General features: G+C 53.3%; 1 protein-coding gene across 1 annotated transcript in view; it reads right to left on the bottom strand.

Annotated features, from left to right (window-relative positions):
- The window catches only part of tecta (tectorin alpha), an 87,906-nt gene that overhangs the window by 20,680 nt on the left and 47,223 nt on the right, over nucleotides 1–20,003 (bottom strand). The window contains exons 11-14 of the mRNA XM_079567006.1: nucleotides 13,749–14,385; nucleotides 8,342–8,541; nucleotides 6,823–7,203; nucleotides 791–1,077 (exon numbers count right to left, since the gene is read on the bottom strand). Coding sequence (XP_079423132.1) covers nucleotides 791–1,077; nucleotides 6,823–7,203; nucleotides 8,342–8,541; nucleotides 13,749–14,385 — 1,505 coding nt within the window. The remainder of the gene's footprint in view (nucleotides 1–790; nucleotides 1,078–6,822; nucleotides 7,204–8,341; nucleotides 8,542–13,748; nucleotides 14,386–20,003) is intronic.

The following is a 20,003-nucleotide window of genomic DNA, read 5'->3' on the forward strand; positions in this document are numbered from 1 at the left end:
CACATGACATGGAGGTCACATGACATGGAGGTCACATGACATGGAGGTCACATGACTACTTAATAATAAACACAAAAGGACATGGTTCAGCTCCTGATTCTGCCAGACTGACGGCGACATGAAGCTCCTCACAATGATGATGTTACTCAGTGAGAGGATTTATAAACTAGCACTAGCCATGTTAGCATTAGCCACGTTCGCATTAGCCATGTTACCATTAGCCACAGCATTATCCATGTTAGCATTATCCACGTTAGCATTAGCCATGTGAGCGTCGTGTGGTGCCACCTGTTCTGCTTCTGCCCTCCTGCTCCCTGTGCCCACCTGCTCCCTGTGCCCACCTGCTCCCTGTGCCCGCCTGCTCCCTGTGCCCACCTGTTCTGCTTCTGCCCTCCTGCTCCCTGTGCCCACCTGCTCCCTGTGCCCACCTGCTCCCTGTGCCCACCTGCTCCCTGTGCCCACCTGCTCCCTGTGCCCACCTGCTCCCTGTGCCCACCTGCTCCCTGTGCCCACCTGCTCCCTGTGCCCACCTGCTCCCTGTGCCCACCTGCTCCGCGTGCCCACGTGCTCCCTGTGCCCACCTGTTCTGCATGCCGTTGGTCTTCCAGCTCTGTGCCCACCTGCTCCCTGTGCCCACCTGCTCCCTGTGCCCACCTGCTCCGTGTGCCCACCTGCTCCCTGTGCCCACCTGCTCCCTGTGCCCACCTGCTCCCTGTGCCCACCTGCTCCCTGTGCCCACCTGCTCCGTGTGCCCACCTGCTCCGTGTGCCCACCTGCTCCGCGTGCCCACCTGTTCTGCATGCCGTTGGTCTTCCAGCTCTGTGCCAGCTCCAGGGCGCTGGTGGCGGGTTTCCCTCGTGACGTGGCGTAGTCGTCGTTGGCGTCTCCGTTGAAGTTGCCGCACAGGCCGCAGACCTTGTTCTGCAGCCGCTGGCCCATGGTGATGCTCAGCGTGTTGAAGCGGTTGTACCGGACCTGGATGTCCTGCTGGGTATCGATGACCAGGAAGCCCTCGGAGGTGGTGAGGCGGGTCATGAGGCCGGTCAGGAAGGGCACGGACACGGGCGTCCCGTTCACCTGCCACCACAACCACATTCAAACTCACAAAGCTGTGTGACGTGTGTGCGCGTGGGCTGGCGTTTTCTACCAGTTACTAAAGGCAAGGCAACTTTATTTACACCTCGCATTTCGTACACAAAGCAACTTTATTTACGCCGCGCATTTCGTACACAAGGCAACTTTATTTACACCGCGCATTTCGTACACAAGGCAACTTTATTTACGCCGCGCATTTCGTACACAAGGCAACTTTATTTACACCGCGCATTTCGTACACAAGGCAACTTTATTTACACCGCGCATTTCGTACACAAGGCAACTTTATTTACGCCGTGCATTTCGTACACAAGGCAACTTTATTTACGCCGCGCATTTCGTACACAAGGCAACTTTATTTACGCCGCGCATTTCGTACACAAGGCAACTTTATTTACGCCGCGCATTTCGTACACAAGGCAACTTTATTTACACCGCGCATTTCGTACACAAGGCAACTTTATTTACACCGCGCATTTCGTACACAAGGCAACTTTATTTACACCGCGCATTTCGTACACAAGGCAACTTTATTTACACCGCGCATTTCGTACACAAGGCAACTTTATTTACGCCGCGCATTTCGTACACAAGGCAACTTTATTTACACCGCGCATTTCGTACACAAGGCAACTTTATTTACACCACGCATTTCGTACACAAGGCAACTTTATTTACACCGCGCATTTCGTACACAAGGCAACTTTATTTACACCACGCATTTCGTACACAAGGCAACTTTATTTACGCCGCGCATTTCGTACACAAGGCAACTTTATTTACGCCGCGCATTTCGTACACAAGGCAACTTTATTTACACCACGCATTTCGTACACAAGGCAACTTTATTTACGCCGCGCATTTCGTACACAAGGCAACTTTATTTACACCGCGCATTTCGTACACAAGGCAACTTTATTTACGCCGCGCATTTCGTACACAAGGCAACTTTATTTACGCCGCGCATTTCGTACACAAGGCAACTTTATTTACACCGCGCATTTCGTACACAAGGCAACTTTATTTACACCGCGCATTTCGTACACAAGGCAACTTTATTTACACCGCGCATTTCGTACACAAGGCAACTTTATTTACAACGCGCATTTCGTACACAAGGCAACTTTATTTACGCCGCGCATTTCGTACACAAGGCAACTTTATTTACACCGCGCATTTCGTACACAAGGCAACTTTATTTACACCGCGCATTTCGTACACAAGGCAACTTTATTTACACCGCGCATTTCGTACACAAGGCAACTTTATTTACACCGCGCATTTCGTACACAAGGCAACTTTATTTACGCCGCGCATTTCGTACACAAGGCAACTTTATTTACGCCGCGCATTTCGTACACAAGGCAACTTTATTTACACCGCGCATTTCGTACACAAGGCAACTTTATTTACGCCGCGCATTTCGTACACAAGGCAACTTTATTTACGCCGCGCATTTCGTACACAAGGCAACTTTATTTACACCGCGCATTTCGTACACAAGGCAACTTTATTTACACCGCGCATTTCGTACACAAGGCAACTTTATTTACGCCGCGCATTTCGTACACAAGGCAACTTTATTTACACCGCGCATTTCGTACACAAGGCAACTTTATTTACGCCGCGCATTTCGTACACAAGGCAACTTTATTTACGCCGCGCATTTCGTACACAAGGCAACTTTATTTACAACGCGCATTTCGTACACAAGGCAACTTTATTTACGCCGCGCATTTCGTACACAAGGCAACTTTATTTACACCGCGCATTTCATACACAAGGCAACTTTATTTACGCCGCGCATTTCGTACATAAGGCAACTTTATTTACACCGCGCATTTCGTACACAAGGCAACTTTATTTACGCCGCGCATTTCGTACACAAGGCAACTTTATTTACACCGCGCATTTCGTACACAAGGCAACTTTATTTACGCCGCGCATTTCGTACACAAGGCAACTTTATTTACGCCGCGCATTTCGTACACAAGGCAACTTTATTTACAACGCGCATTTCGTACACAAGGCAACTTTATTTACACCGCGCATTTCGTACACAAGGCAACTTTATTTACACCGCGCATTTCATACACAAGGCAACTTTATTTACGCCGCGCATTTCGTACATAAGGCAACTTTATTTACACCGCGCATTTCATACACAAGGCAACTTTATTTACGCCGCGCATTTCGTACATAAGGCAACTTTATTTACGCCGCGCATTTCGTACACAAGGCAACTTTATTTACACCGCGCATTTCATACACAAGGCAACTTTATTTACGCCGCGCATTTCGTACACAAGGCAACTTTATTTACACCGCGCATTTCGTACACAAGGCAACTTTATTTACACCGCGCATTTCGTACACAAGGCAACTTTATTTACGCCGCGCATTTCGTACACAAGGCAACTTTATTTACGCCGCGCATTTCGTACACAAGGCAACTTTATTTACACCGCGCATTTCGTACACAAGGCAACTTTATTTACACCGCGCATTTCGTACACAAGGCAACTTTATTTACACCGCGCATTTCGTACACAAGGCAACTTTATTTACACCACGCATTTCGTACACAAGGCAACTTTATTTACGCCGCGCATTTCGTACACAAGGCAACTTTATTTACACCGCGCATTTCGTACACAAGGCAACTTTATTTACACCACGCATTTCGTACACAAGGCAACTTTATTTACGCCGCGCATTTCGTACACAAGGCAACTTTATTTACACCGCGCATTTCGTACACAAGGCAACTTTATTTACACCGCGCATTTCGTACACAAGGCAACTTTATTTACACCGCGCATTTCGTACACGAGGCAACTTTATTTACACCGCGCATTTCGTACACAAGGCAACTTTATTTACACCGCGCATTTCGTACACAAGGCAACTTTATTTACACCGCGCATTTCGTACACGAGGCAACTTTATTTACACCGCGCATTTCGTACACAAGGCAACTTTATTTACGCCGCGCATTTCGTACACAAGGCAACTTTATTTACACCGCGCATTTCGTACACGAGGCAACTTTATTTACACCGCGCATTTCGTACACAAGGCAACTTTATTTACGCCGCGCATTTCGTACACAAGGCAACTTTATTTACACCGCGCATTTCGTACACGAGGCAACTTTATTTACACCGCGCATTTCGTACACAAGGCAACTTTATTTACGCCGCGCATTTCGTACACAAGGCAACTTTATTTACGCCGCGCATTTCGTACACAAGGCAACTTTATTTACAACGCGCATTTCGTACACAAGGCAACTTTATTTACACCGCGCATTTCGTACACAAGGCAACTTTATTTACACCGCGCATTTCGTACACAAGGCAACTTTATTTACGCCGCGCATTTCGTACACAAGGCAACTTTATTTACGCCGCGCATTTCGTACACAAGGCAACTCAATGCGCCTGCGAAAGTGTTGACTTTTCTCCTTGACATTTCAGTTTCCATGTCACGAGTATAAAAAAGACTAAACTCATCCCGTACGATTTTCATTTTCCCGAAGTAACTCTAAAGATAAAAACAATAATACACTTTATTTGAGGTGCCTTTCAAGACACTCAAGGTCACCATTCAACAAAATACAACAAAATACAACAAAATACAACAAAATACAACGGAATTACAACATTAACAAACAATCACATCTCTAACATTACAAAACCGTCCGTCCCTCATATTCATTCACAAATATCGACATGTTTTATATGAGCGTGTCATGAAGGCTCACAGAGATGATCCATATTTCCCTCTGCAGGACAGGCCTGGTCCAGAAGACCAGAGAAAAGTTCTCACATGTTACAAAAGCTTAGGCCTGGTTTTGTTCCACTCATGCACCGTCAGCACCAGTCGCTCCTACAGACCCAAAACTGTCCAATCTGGGACTTTACAATTTGAGTTTGTGATTAGCTTAATCAAAAACAAGATCCAAAATCTTTGTCATACGTCACAAAATCAAACCTTACTTAACCCTTGAGGGACGGGATCACTCCCCAAAAACGTTTTTTCTGTGCTTATTTCCTTTTTATTAATATTGCTTGAAATAAAACCATCCACCAGGTTTTATCACTGCAGCACCTTGGGTTTCCACGGCCTTTCTGAGGAGGCCATATCTGAGAGACGAGGAGGACTCAGGTTCTGAGGAGGACTCAGGTTCTGAGGAGGACTCAGGTTCTGAGAAGGACTCAGGTTCTGAGAAGGACTCAGGTTCTGAGGAGGACTCAGGTTCTGAGGAGGACTCAGGTTCTGAGAAGGACTCAGGTTCTGAGGAGGACTCAGGTTCTGAGGAGGCCCCGGATGAGCCTCTTTTAAACCTAAGTCCAGCTGTTCGAGCGGGAAAGGGAGACTTTGCTCTGTTTGGAGCGTCTCCACTTCAGAGACTGAAAAGTCCATTTTGGCTTGAATAACATTTGTGCACCGGAGTAAACACTGTGGCTCTGAAGGGAAGAGGTTCTCCTCGTGGCTGCAGGCACACGTAGGGCTGGGCACCGTGATGTACAGGCACGTGTGCGTCACGTGTGTGTCCCGTGTGCGTCATGTGTGCGTCACGTGTGTGTCCCGTGTGTGTCCCGTGTGCGTCATGTGTGCGTCACGTGTGTGTCCCGTGTGTGTCCCGTGTGTCCCGTGTCTCCCGTGTGTGTCCCGTGTGTGTCACGTGTGTGTCCCGTGTGTCTCCCGTGTCTCCCCTGTGCTCACCTTCACGGTGCTCCCTGAGATCAGGATGTTCTCCTCGTTGATGTACAGGTACACGTGTGTGTCCCGTGTGTGTCCCGTGTGTCCCGTGTCTCCCGTGTGCGTCCCGTGCGTCCCGTGTGTCCCGTGCGTCCCGTGTCTCCCCTGTGCTCACCTTCACGGTGCTCCCCGAGATCAGGATGTTCTCCTCGTTGATGTACAGGTACACGTGTGTGTCCCGTGTGTGTCCCGTGTGTCCCGTGTGTCCCGTGTGTCCCGTGTGTCTCCCGTGTCTCCCCTGTGCTCACCTTCACGGTGCTCCCTGAGATCAGGATGTTCTCCTCGTTGATGTACAGGTACACGTGTGTGTCCCGTGTGCGTCCCGTGTGTGTCCCGTGTGTCCCGTGTGTGTCCCGTGTGTCCCGTGTGTGTCCCGTGTGTGTCCCGTGTGTGTCCCGTGTGTGTCCCGTATCTCCCCTGTGCTCACCTTCACGGTGCTCCCTGAGATCAGGATGTTCTCCTCGTTGATGTACAGGTACACGTGTGTGTCCCGTGTGTGTCCCGTGTGTGTCCCGTGTGTGTCACGTGTGTGTCCCGTGTGTGTCCCGTGTGTGTCCCGTGTGTCTCCCGTGTGTCTCCCGTGTGTCCCGTGTCTCCTGCCTGCTCACCTTCACGGTGCTCCCCGAGATCAGGATGTTCTCCTCGTTGATGTACAGGTACACGTGGGCGTCCCGTGTGTCCCGTGTGCGTCCCGTGTGTGTCCCGTGTGTGTCACGTGTGTGTCCCGTGTGTGTCCCGTGTGTGTCCCGTGTGTCTCCCGTGTGTCTCCCGTGTGTCCCGTGTCTCCTGCCTGCTCACCTTCACGGTGCTCCCCGAGATCAGGATGTTCTCCTCGTTGATGTACAGGTACACGTGTGTGTCCCGTGTGTCCCGTGTGTCCCGTGTGTGTCCCGTGTGTCCCGTGTGTCCCGTGTGTGTCCCGTGTGTCCCGTGTGCGTCCCGTGTGTCCCGTGTGCTCACCTTCACGGTGCTCCCCGAGATCAGGATGTTCTCCTCGTTGATGTACAGGTACACGTGGGAGATGGTGGTCAGGTTGGGCGTGCTCCACTTGTCGAAGTTGGCGATGAGCTGGAAGGACAGGTCGGGCAGTTTGTGGCAGTTGGTGGAGAGGACGAAGGAGCAGGAGGCGGGCAGACGCAGCGAGGCGCCGTCGAAGGTGCGGAACACGCCCCCTCCTGAGGCCACGCAGTGCTGCGAGCGGCGGGCGAAGCAGCCCCTCACGCCGTGGCGAAGGCCGCACTCCTCCTCCGCCTTGCAGCGCCGCGGGTCGCACTGCACCAGGTTACGGCCGATGCACTGGCAGCGCTTGGTACAGTCCGCGTTCCAGAACAGCTGCTTCGGCTGAAACGGGACAGTCACCGGGTCAGCTTTACCCAAATCTACAACATTCCTGACAGCTGGCAGCCTATAGGCCAGGGAATTTGAAAGCTAAGTCCTACAAAACTGATCTCCCTTGTTTTTGTCGCTTCCGTCGTGTTTTGGTTCATCAGTGTCGTTACCGTGATAAAGCCAGACACATCAGGAGGAAAGGCCTTAGCTTTCAAATGAGAAGTTACAGCGGCCACACAGGCTGTAAACTCTGCGGTCCAGAAGCTTTTAGATTTGAGTCGAGTTTACAGGCGACAAAATACATTCAAATATGTCTGAGAAACATCAGCAGATTATATTGATATCAATATAAGATATATGCTGCAAGATCTGCTCTTCCTGTTTCTCTGACGGCTCTTCCCGGGTAGAGGCTGCTCTCCCTGGGCTTCTCTCCCCGGGTAGAAGCTGCTCTTCCCGGGTAGAAGCTGCTCTCCCTGGGCTGCTCTTCCTGTGTAGAGGCTGCTCTCCCTGGGCTGCTCTTCCTGGGTAGAGGCTGCTCTCCCTGGGCTGCTCTTTCCGGGTAGAGACTGCTCTCCCTGGGCTGCTCTTCCCGGGTAGGGGCCTCTCTTCCCGGGTAGAGGCTGCTCTTCCCGGGTAGAGGCTGCTCTCCCTGGGCTGCTCTTCCCGGGTAGAAGCTGCTCTCCCTGGGCTGCTCATCCCGGGTAGGGACTGCTCTTCCTGGGTAGAGGCTGCTCTCCCTGGGCTGCTCTTCCCGGGTAGAGGCTGCTCTCCCTGGGCTGCTCTTCCCGGGTAGAGGCTGCTCTCCCCGGGTAGAGGCTGCTCTCCCTGGGCCTCTCTTCCCGGGTAGGGGCCTCTCTTCCCGGGTAGGGGCTGCTCTTTCTGGGTAGGGGCTGCTCTCCCTGGGCTGCTCATCCCGGGTAGGGGCTGCTCTTCCCGGGTAGAGGCTGCTCTCCCTGGGCTGCTCATCCCGGGTAGGGGCTGCTCTTCCCGGGTAGAGGCTGCTCTCCCTGGGCTGCTCTCCCCGGGTAGAAGCTGCTTTCCCTGGGCTGCTCTTCCCGGGTAGAAGCTGCTCTTCCCGGGTAGGGGCTGCTCTCCCTGGCCTGCTCTCCCTGGGCAGGGGCTGCTGTTTGGTGGCGGTTTCGGGACTGACCTCGAAGTACTTGCCGTCAGTGTAGCAGCCGCAGTTCTGTGCCAGGATGCAGCCTTTGCCGTTGAGGACGTAGCCCTGGTCGCACTGACAGCCCTCCACACAGTCCTGGCTGCAGTCCCTCTGCCCGCGGGCGGGGGCGCACTGGGGCGGGCACGCGGGCACGCAGCGGGTGTAGTGGCTGTTGGTCGGGCAGCTCAGGGCTGAGGGCACAATCACAGACTTTAGTTAAAGGTCACAATTAAACACAAAGCTTTGCTTTTCAGAAGGAAATGTGTTTCAGCTCCGTCCAAATACTAACAGAAAACAGTCAGAGCCCAGAGCTGCTCAGGACGAGCTGCAGATCCACCGCTTCCCTTTTGGCCAATAAGGGAGGGAGTTCAATGGCACTTATTGCAACCCCCCCCTCTCCCATGCCCTCTCTGTGCATGAAGCGCCTGGTACTCACCGCAGGGCGCTTGTATGAAGCGCCTGGTACTCACCGCAGGGCGCTCGTATGAAGCGCCTGGTACTCACCGCAGGGCGCTCGTATGAAGCGCCTGGTACTCACCGCAGGGCGCTCGTATGAAGCGCCTGGTACTCACCGCAGGGCGCTCGTATGAAGCGCCTGGTACTCAGCAGGACGCTCGTATGAAGCGCCTGGTACTCACCGCAGGGCGCTCCTGTGAAGCGCCTGGTACTCACCGCAGGGCGCTCGTATGAAGCGCCTGGTACTCACCGCAGGGCGCTCGTGTGAAGCGTCTGGTACTCAGCAGGGCGCTCGTATGAAGCGTCTGGTACTCACCGCAGGGCGCTCGTATGAAGCGCCTGGTACTCAGCAGGGCGCTCGTATGAAGCGCCTGGTACTCACCGCAGGGCGCTCGTATGAAGCGCCTGGTACTCACCGCAGGGCGCTCGTGTGAAGCGCCTGGTACTCACCGCAGGGCGCTCGTATGAAGCGCCTGGTACTCACCGCAGGGCGCTCGTATGAAGCGCCTGTTACTCACCGCAGGGCGCTCGTATGAAGCGCCTGGTACTCACCGCAGGACGCTCGTATGAAGCGCCTGGTACTCACCGCAGGGCGCTCGTATGAAGCGCCTGGTACTCACCGCAGGGCGCTCGTATGAAGCGCCTGGTACTCACCGCAGGGCGCTCGTATGAAGCGCCTGGTACTCACCGCAGGGCGCTCGTATGAAGCGCCTGGTACTCAGCAGGACGCTCGTATGAAGCGCCTGGTACTCACCGCAGGGCGCTCCTGTGAAGCGCCTGGTACTCACCGCAGGGCGCTCGTATGAAGCGCCTGGTACTCACCGCAGGGCGCTCGTGTGAAGCGTCTGGTACTCAGCAGGGCGCTCGTATGAAGCGTCTGGTACTCACCGCAGGGCGCTCGTATGAAGCGCCTGGTACTCAGCAGGGCGCTCGTATGAAGCGCCTGGTACTCACCGCAGGGCGCTCGTATGAAGCGCCTGGTACTCACCGCAGGGCGCTCGTGTGAAGCGCCTGGTACTCACCGCAGGGCGCTCGTATGAAGCGCCTGGTACTCACCGCAGGGCGCTCGTATGAAGCGCCTGGTACTCACCGCAGGGCGCTCGTATGAAGCGCCTGGTACTCACCGCAGGGCGCTCGTATGAAGCGCCTGTTACTCACCGCAGGGCGCTCGTATGAAGCGCCTGGTACTCACCGCAGGGCGCTCGTATGAAGCGCCTGGTACTCACCGCAGGGCGCTCGTATGAAGCGCCTGGTACTCACCGCAGGACGCTCGTATGAAGCGCCTGGTACTCACCGCAGGGCGCTCGTATGAAGCACCTGGTACTCACCGCAGGACGCTCGTATGAAGCGCCTGGTACTCACCGCAGGGCGCTCGTATGAAGCGCCTGGTACTCACCGCAGGGCGCTCGTATGAAGCGCCTGGTACTCACCACAGGGCGCTCGTATGAAGCGCCTGGTACTCACCGCAGGGCGCTCGTATGAAGCGCCTGGTACTCACCGCAGGGCGCTCGTATGAAGCGCCTGGTACTCACCGTAGGACGCTCGTATGAAGCGCCTGGTACTCACCGCAGGGCGCTCGTATGAAGCGCCTGGTACTCACCGCAGGGCGCTCGTATGAAGCGCCTGGTACTCACCGCGGGGCGCTCGTATGAAGCGCCTGGTACTCACCACAGGACGCTCGTATGAAGCGCCTGGTACTCAGCAGGGCGCTCGTATGAAGCGCCTGTTACTCACCGCAGGGCGCTCGTATGAAGCGCCTGGTACTCACCGCAGGGCGCTCGTATGAAGCGCCTGGTACTCACCGCAGGACGCTCGTGTGAAGCGTCTGGTACTCACCGCAGGACGCTCGTATGAAGCGCCTGGTACTCACCGCAGGACGCTCGTATGAAGCGCCTGGTACTCAGCAGGGCGCTCGTATGAAGCGTCTGGTACTCACCGCAGGGCGCTCGTATGAAGCGCCTGGTACTCAGCAGGACGCTCGTATGAAGCGCCTGGTACTCAGCAGGGCGCTCGTATGAAGCGCCTGGTACTCACCGCAGGGCGCTCGTATGAAGCGCCTGGTACTCACCGCAGGGCGCTCGTATGAAGCGCCTGGTACTCACCGCAGGGCGCTCGTATGAAGCGCCTGGTACTCACCGCGGGGCGCTCGTATGAAGCGCCTGGTACTCACCGCAGGGCGCTCGTATGAAGCGCCTGGTACTCACCGCAGGGCGCTCGTATGAAGCGCCTGGTACTCACCGCAGGACGCTCGTATGAAGCGCCTGGTACTCACCACAGGGCGCTCGTATGAAGCGCCTGGTACTCACCGCAGGGCGCTCGTATGAAGCGCCTGGTACTCACCGCAGGGCGCTCGTATGAAGCGCCTGGTACTCACCGCAGGGCGCTCGTATGAAGCGCCTGGTACTCACCGCAGGGCGCTCGTGTGAAGCGCCTGGTACTCACCGCAGGGCGCTTGTATGAAGCGCCTGGTACTCACCGCAGGGCGCTCGTATGAAGCGCCTGGTACTCACCGCAGGGCGCTTGTATGAAGCGCCTGGTACTCACCGCAGGACGCTCGTATGAAGCGCCTGGTACTCAGCGCAGGGCGCTCGTATGAAGCGCCTGGTACTCACCGCAGGGCGCTTGTATGAAGCGCCTGGTACTCACCGCAGGACGCTCGTATGAAGCGCCTGGTACTCACCGCAGGGCGCTCGTATGAAGCGCCTGGTACTCACCGCAGGGCGCTCGTATGAAGCGCCTGGTACTCACCGCAGGACGCTCGTATGAAGCGCCTGGTACTCAGCAGGACGCTCGTATGAAGCGCCTGGTACTCACCGCAGGGCGCTCGTATGAAGCGCCTGGTACTCACCGCAGGGCGCTCGTATGAAGCGTCTGGTACTCAGCAGGGCGCTCGTATGAAGCGTCTGGTACTCAGCAGGGCACTCGTATGAAGCGCCTGGTACTCACCGCAGGGCGCTCGTATGAAGCGCCTGGTACTCACCGCAGGACGCTCGTATGAAGCGCCTGGTACTCACCGCAGGACGCTCGTATGAAGCGCCTGGTACTCACCGCAGGGCGCTCGTGTGAAGCGCCTGGTACTCACCGCAGGGCGCTCGTATGAAGCGCCTGGTACTCACCGCAGGGCGCTCGTATGAAGCGCCTGGTACTCACCGCAGGGCGCTCGTATGAAGCGCCTGGTACTCACCGCAGGGTGCTCGTATGAACCGCCTGGTACTCACCGCAGGGCGCTCGTATGAAGCGCCTGTTACTCACCGCAGGGTGCTCGTATGAAGCGCCTGGTACTCACCGCAGGGCGCTCGTATGAAGCGCCTGGTACTCACCGCAGGGCGCTCGTATGAAGCGCCTGTTACTCACCGCAGGGTGCTCGTATGAAGCGCCTGGTACTCACCGCAGGGCGCTCGTATGAAGCGCCTGGTACTCACCGCAGGGCGCTCGTATGAAGCGCCTGGTACTCAGCAGGGCGCTCGTATGAAGCGCCTGGTACTCACCGCAGGGCGCTCGTATGAAGCGCCTGGTACTCACCGCAGGGCGCTCGTATGAAGCGCCTGGTACTCACCGCAGGGCGCTCGTATGAAGCGCCTGGTACTCACCGCGGGGCGCTCGTATGAAGCGCCTGGTACTCACCGCAGGGCGCTCGTATGAAGCGCCTGGTACTCACCGCAGGGCGCTCGTATGAAGCGCCTGGTACTCACCGCAGGACGCTCGTATGAAGCGCCTGGTACTCACCACAGGGCGCTCGTATGAAGCGCCTGGTACTCACCGCAGGGCGCTCGTATGAAGCGCCTGGTACTCACCGCAGGGCGCTCGTATGAAGCGCCTGGTACTCACCGCAGGGCGCTCGTATGAAGCGCCTGGTACTCACCGCAGGGCGCTCGTGTGAAGCGCCTGGTACTCACCGCAGGGCGCTTGTATGAAGCGCCTGGTACTCACCGCAGGGCGCTCGTATGAAGCGCCTGGTACTCACCGCAGGGCGCTTGTATGAAGCGCCTGGTACTCACCGCAGGACGCTCGTATGAAGCGCCTGGTACTCAGCGCAGGGCGCTCGTATGAAGCGCCTGGTACTCACCGCAGGGCGCTTGTATGAAGCGCCTGGTACTCACCGCAGGACGCTCGTATGAAGCGCCTGGTACTCACCGCAGGGCGCTCGTATGAAGCGCCTGGTACTCACCGCAGGGCGCTCGTATGAAGCGCCTGGTACTCACCGCAGGACGCTCGTATGAAGCGCCTGGTACTCAGCAGGACGCTCGTATGAAGCGCCTGGTACTCACCGCAGGGCGCTCGTATGAAGCGCCTGGTACTCACCGCAGGGCGCTCGTATGAAGCGTCTGGTACTCAGCAGGGCGCTCGTATGAAGCGCCTGGTACTCACCGCAGGGCGCTCGTATGAAGCGCCTGGTACTCACCGCAGGGCGCTCGTATGAAGCGCCTGGTACTCACCGCAGGGCGCTCGTATGAAGCGCCTGGTACTCACCGCAGGGTGCTCGTATGAACCGCCTGGTACTCACCGCAGGGCGCTCGTATGAAGCGCCTGTTACTCACCGCAGGGTGCTCGTATGAAGCGCCTGGTACTCACCGCAGGGTGCTCGTATGAAGCGCCTGGTACTCACCGCAGGGCGCTCGTATGAAGCGCCTGGTACTCAGCAGGACGCTCGTATGAAGCGCCTGTTACTCACCGCAGGGTGCTCGTATGAAGCGCCTGGTACTCACCGCAGGACGCTCGTATGAAGCGCCTGGTACTCACCGCAGGGCGCTCCTGTGAAGCGCCTGGTACTCAGCAGGGCGCTCGTATGAAGCGCCTGGTACTCACCGCAGGACGCTCGTATGAAGCGCCTGGTACTCACCGCAGGACGCTCGTATGAAGCGCCTGGTACTCACCGCAGGACGCTCGTATGAAGCGCCTGGTACTCACCGCAGGGCGCTCGTATGAAGCGCCTGGTACTCACCGCAGGGCGTGGCGCTCCTCCAGCCGCTCACAGGCGCTCCCTGGGCGTGGCAGGTGGTGGCGTACATGTGCAGCCAGTTACAGATGGTGTCCTGGGCGCCCTGGTCCACACACGTGTCCTGGAGGCAGCTCTGGTAGAAGAACGCCGGCGCCACCTTGCTGTGGCAGCTGGCGAACACGCCTCCGCGCTCCGCAATGAGCCCGCACAGCCTCACGGCGTCCGGGTCCACGAACACGTACAGCCCGTCTCCGATGTGGAAGCGGATGCGCGTGTTCAGCTCCCGCTCGCCGTTATCGTCGGCCGTGATCAGCGCTCCCTCAGACGCGCCGCTCTTCTCGCCCAGGCCGCAGCGCGGGCACGCGTCGCCACAGCCCACCTGGCAGAAGGTGTCCCGCTCCGCCCACGCCATGCCCCAGTCCGTGGTGCTCAGGATGGGCGGGGTGAGGGGCATGCCCTGGCACAGCCCGCAGGCCGTTTGGAACAGCGCCCGCGGCAGCGACACCAGCAGCAGCGTGTGCCAGTCGAACGCCACCTTCAGCCCGAAGTCCGTCTCCAGCAACAACTGCGTTCCCACGGCGACCACGTTCACCCGCCCCAGGCCCAGCTTCAGCGGCAGGTACAGGCGCTCCTTGTTCACCTGCATGGATAACGCACGGTTACCATGGGTTACCACGGCGGTTACCACGGCGGTTACCACGGCGGTTACCACGGCGGTTACCACGGCGGTTACCACGGCGGTTACCACGGCGGTTACCACGGCGGTTACCACGGCGGTGACCACGGCGGTGACCACGGCGGTGACCACGGCGGTTACCACGGCGGTTACCACGGCGGTTACCACGGCGGTTACCACGGCGGTTACCACGGCGGTTACCACGGCGGCAGGAGGGATGAAATGTGTCATAGGGTTTAGTTATTTGGGAGTCACTAATGTAACATTGGGGAGAAAACATGAAAACTCAACTTTACATAAAAACTAAAAAAACATCAAAATCAAGTTTGTTACTGATCTCAACTCAAGGGTGTTTTAAAATGTAATTTCTGGCAAAGCTCACTTTTATATGGAAAATGAGCCATTTTTAAATGTATTTTTTGCAGTCAAATATTCAGATATTTTTGTCTAGCTTTAGTCGTTTTGCTGAATAGGATTAATAACCTGGCTAACACCAGACTGCTGTGAGCGCTCGGATCATTTGAACTGCACAGCAGCCTGGGGACCATGGCCCAAATGTTCGCATGGATTTGGGAACCAATCACAGAGCGAGGAGAGACGGTGAGACGATGACGAGCTATTCCATATACGGAAGCTTGGAGTTTATTTACAGATTTGAAAAAAAGTTTATTCACGGATCCAACATGAAGCAGTCGACGCGAGGGTATTTTTCAATCAAGCTTTAGGCCGAGTTCTGAATAGTTTAGCTGAAAGTTTACAGCGGGAACGTCAGACGTCATCGGATGCGATGATACGATTGACTATGGCCTCGTGCAGACGCATGAGAGACATTCAGCACAATAAACGACTCTGGACGATCGTAAACCACAGCTCTGCTACGAGAACATGGTGACCCCAGACTAAATATCACTGTGACTTTAGTCTGGGTTAGCCAGGCTATTGGATTAACATAATTATGTGAAAAAACATTTTTTTACATTAGTGGAAAACAGCACATATACATTCAGTACATTCCCACAGCACAAAGGCTAACCTATTTAATATACAAATATATTTAAAGTTATATTTATAAATCAAACAAACTGAGGCTCTAGGCCGTCCTCAGGGCGAGCTCGAGATGCTGCCTCTGTACAGCTGTAAGCTCACAGCATCAGTCACATGTCCCAAGTGGGTTGGTCTAAGGTGGGCGTGTTCATAAACACCTGGTTTGTAGAATACAAAACATTAAAATATGTACAATACACTATTCTTTACAAAACCATACAGAGAAATGGGTTAGGCCTTAGCCGTTAGAACTGACCAAAAGGAATATTCTCTAGTAGCCATGGAGGGTGGAAACTATCAGCTTTTAAGATGTAGATTTCCTTCAGGGTCTTTCAAAATGTTTAAATCAAGAAAGTTAATTTCTGTTGACGAGTCGTCTAGGCTGTTCTAGATTTGTATTAGCGCTATTCAAAAAAGAATGAAATTCCAGCAGCTCTTGCTCAGACCCTGACCACAATAGTAGCACGTCACCAATACATCTTCAAGGATAGAACATCAGGTCAGACTTACAACATTAAAACCAACTGCAACACTTGCTATGTTGTATAGACTAGAATGTCCCTGCGGTCGATTTTATGTTGGCAGAACAAAACGCAAACTGAAAAACTAGCAGAACACAAACAAGCAATAAGAACTAACAACCCCCTGTATGGCCAAGCGTTATAAAGATGTTCACCAAGGGAACTGCAAAAGCCTTAAAATGTGTGGCTTAGAACAAATACCAGAGACTATCAGAGGAGGGACAGAGTAAAAAAGCTCCTTCAAAAAGAATCCTTTTGGATCTATACCCTCAAAGCTGTGGAGCACCCCGGCCTCATGGAGAATTAGATTTGTCTGTATTTTTGTAAAATGTATGGGTTTTGTAATTATTTGCATTTCTCTTTATGGTTTTGTAAAGAATAGTGTATTGTACATATTTTAATGTTTTGTATTCTACAAACCAGGTGTCTATGAACACGCCCACCTTGGACTAACCCACTTGGGACATGTGACCGATGCTGTGAGCTTATATCTGTACAGAGGCAGGACGGCCTAGAGCCCAAACGCGCTGGCAATTTTACCTAATCTAGCCATGTTTTAATAAAGGCTTTTTAATATTTCTACCTTTGGAGAGCCTCAGTTTGTTCCCTGCACTGAAGAGCACCCAAAAGACTAAACTTATACAACTCTTTACACCCGAGTAGCGCTCCAGCCTCCCAATTTTTTCAAATATTTAAAGTTCATGTTTCCTCATTTCTCTGTTTCAAGGCAACTTTATTTATATCGTGCATTTCGTACACAAGGCAACTCAATGTATGTTTCACTGCAGCATTTGGCCTTCAAGCGAAAGTACTTCATAAAAACATGGTACCGTGTGACGCCTCTGACAGCCTGGAGGCTCCTCCCACATGGATCATCATGTGGTGCTGCATGTGTGCAGGTGTGACCGACCCACGTGCCATTTCTCACATTTATGAACCGCCGCCAAACTCGCCCTGAGCCAAGTCCATTGAAATGTGATCCGTGTGAGTGAATCAAAGCCTCTATCGGCCCATCACGAATACCTCAGTGTGACCTTTACGGAACATTCCAGAAATGTGGAGGCGCCGACTCACCGTGACGAGTTCACGCCGTCTGTGCATCAGTGAAGGCAGTGGATTCATTCATTAGACTCACCGTGACGAGTTCACGCCGTCTGTGCATCAGTGAAGGCAGTGGATTCACTCATTAGACTCACCGTGACGAGTTCACACCGTCTGTGCATCAGTGAAGGCAGTGGATTCACTCATTAGACTCACCGTGACGAGTTCACGCCGTCTGTGCATCAGTGAAGGCAGTGGATTCATTCATTAGACTCACCGTGACGAGTTCACAACGTCTGTGCATCAGTGAAGGCAGTGGATTCATTCATTAGACTCACCGTGACGAGTTCACAACGTCTGTGCATCAGTGAAGGCAGTGGATTCACTCATTAGACTCACCGTGACGAGTTCACACCGTCTGTGCATCAGTGAAGGCAGTGGATTCACTCATTAGACTCACCGTGACGAGTTCACAACGTCTGTGCATCAGTGAAGGCAGTGGATTCACTCATTAGACTCACCGTGACGAGTTCACGCCGTCGCATCAGTGAAGGCAGTGGATTCATTCATTAGACTCACCGTGACGAGTTCACGCCGTCTGTGCATCAGTGAAGGCAGTGGATTCACTCATTAGACTCACCGTGACGAGTTCACACTGTCTGTGCATCAGTGAAAGGCAGTGGATTCATTCATTAGACTCACCGTGACGAGTTCACACCGTCTGTGCATCAGTGAAAGGCAGTGGATTCATTCATTAGACTCACCGTGACGAGTTCACGCCGTCTGTGCATCAGTGAAGGCAGTGGATTCACTCATTAGACTCACCGTGACGAGTTCACGCCGTCTGTGCATCAGTGAAGGCAGTGGATTCACTCATTAGACTCACCGTGACGAGTTCACGCCGTCGCATCAGTGAAAGCAGTGGATTCACTCATTAGACTCACCGTGACGAGTTCACAACGTCTGTGCATCAGTGAAGGCAGTGGATTCATTCATTAGACTCACCGTGACGAGTTCACACCGTCTGTGCATCAGTGAAGGCAGTGGATTCATTCATTAGACTCACCGTGACGAGTTCACGCCGTCTGTGCATCAGTGAAGGCAGTGGATTCACTCATTAGACTCACCGTGACGAGTTCACGCCGTCTGTGCATCAGTGAAGGCAGTGGATTCATTCATTAGACTCACCGTGACGAGTTCACGCCGTCTGTGCATCAGTGAAGGCAGTGGATTCATTCATTAGACTCACCGTGACGAGTTCACGCCGTCTGTGCATCAGTGAAGGCAGTGGATTCACTCATTAGACTCACCGTGACGAGTTCACGCCGTCTGTGCATCAGTGAAGGCAGTGGATTCATTCATTAGACTCACCGTGACGAGTTCACGCCGTCTGTGCATCAGTGAAGGCAGTGGATTCATTCATTAGACTCACCGTGACGAGTTCACGCCGTCTGTGCATCAGTGAAGGCAGTGGATTCATTCATTAGACTCACCGTGACGAGTTCACGCCGTCTGTGCATCAGTGAAGGCAGTGGATTCATTCATTAGACCCACACGAAGGCCTGAGGCCTTTAGAATTATTTAAAATGATATTCCTCATTCCCATGTTTGATGGGTGTTTGTAAATAAATAAAATAAGCACAATTTTGTTTTCACTCAGTGAACAGCAGGTGGCGCTGTGCAGATGCTCAGTCAACGCCTCGGAGAAGAAGGTTTGTCCTCATCGCGCTGCCACTAATGATCTATGACTTTTACGACTAGACATGCATCGATCTGATACTGATCCTTTGAGTATCGGCCGATATCAGATATTAACCGATACCAAGAGACTTCCTGTACTTGTCATGTTATTGCACATCAATTATGAATTATTCCTTTTAATAAACTCATGGAAAGATCTCTGGGTTTTCTACACTCTCTTTGGGACAGGCGGTTTTATATAAACAACTCACATCTGATCTTTACAAATATATGTATAATATATTTAACAATAAACTACAAACACAGTGACACAGTGGTTTGATTTTATTAAGTGATTCTATCATAGTTTTTGACCCAGTTCCAGTTAGCACTAGCATTAGCATTAGCATTAGCATTAGCATTAGCATTAGCATGCTGTTGTTTTGTACGGCGATCAGTAAAACGTTTGCAAAGCTTAAAACTAACTCAGCGACTGAATTCTCAGGTCCTGAGCTTCAAAGTGAAGCTTCAACTTCAGGTTTAGTGTTTTTAAAGCATCAGAGCCAAAACTGCTGTCGGTTCAGTATCAGATATTTGTAGCCGATACTCGATTTTTTCTGGCATCGGCTCCGCTATTACGGCAGAGTCTTTGTGTTTTTATTGCGGACCAGAGACGGGTAGTAATCTGATACATTTACTCACGTACATGTACTCAAGTACATGTACTCAAGTACATGTACTTGAGTAAATGTACTTGAGTAAACCTTTTGAAGCAATTTACTTTTGCAAGTAGTTTTTTCATACAGATTTAAGCGGCAAAAGCTTCAGGTTGATCAAATATAAAACATTCAGATCGTCTTTGTTCTTAATTATTTTGCTTTTCTGAATTTTCTTTGGGAATATCAAGATTTCCACAATTTATGGTGCAGGACTCACCGTGGTGAAGGACTCACTGTGGTTAAGGACTCACCGTGGTTAAGGACTCTCCGTGGTTAAGGACTCTCTGTGGTTAAGGACTCTCTGTGGTTAAGGACTCTCTGTGGTGAAGGACTCACCGTGGTGAAGGACTCACCGTGGTTAAGGACTCACCGTGGTTAAGGACTCACCGTGGTTAAGGACTCACCGTGGTTAAGGACTCACCGTGGTTAAGGACTCACCGTGGTGAAGGACTCACCGTGGTTAAGGACTCACCGTGGTGAAGGACTCACTGTGGTTAAGGACTCTCCGTGGTTAAGGACTCACTGTGGTTAAGGACTCTCCGTGGTTAAGGACTCTCCGTGGTTAAGGACTCTCCGT

Source organism: Gobius niger (genome assembly GCF_951799975.1).
Source record: "Gobius niger genome assembly, chromosome: 11".
Taxonomy (NCBI): Eukaryota; Metazoa; Chordata; class Actinopteri; order Gobiiformes; family Gobiidae; genus Gobius; species Gobius niger.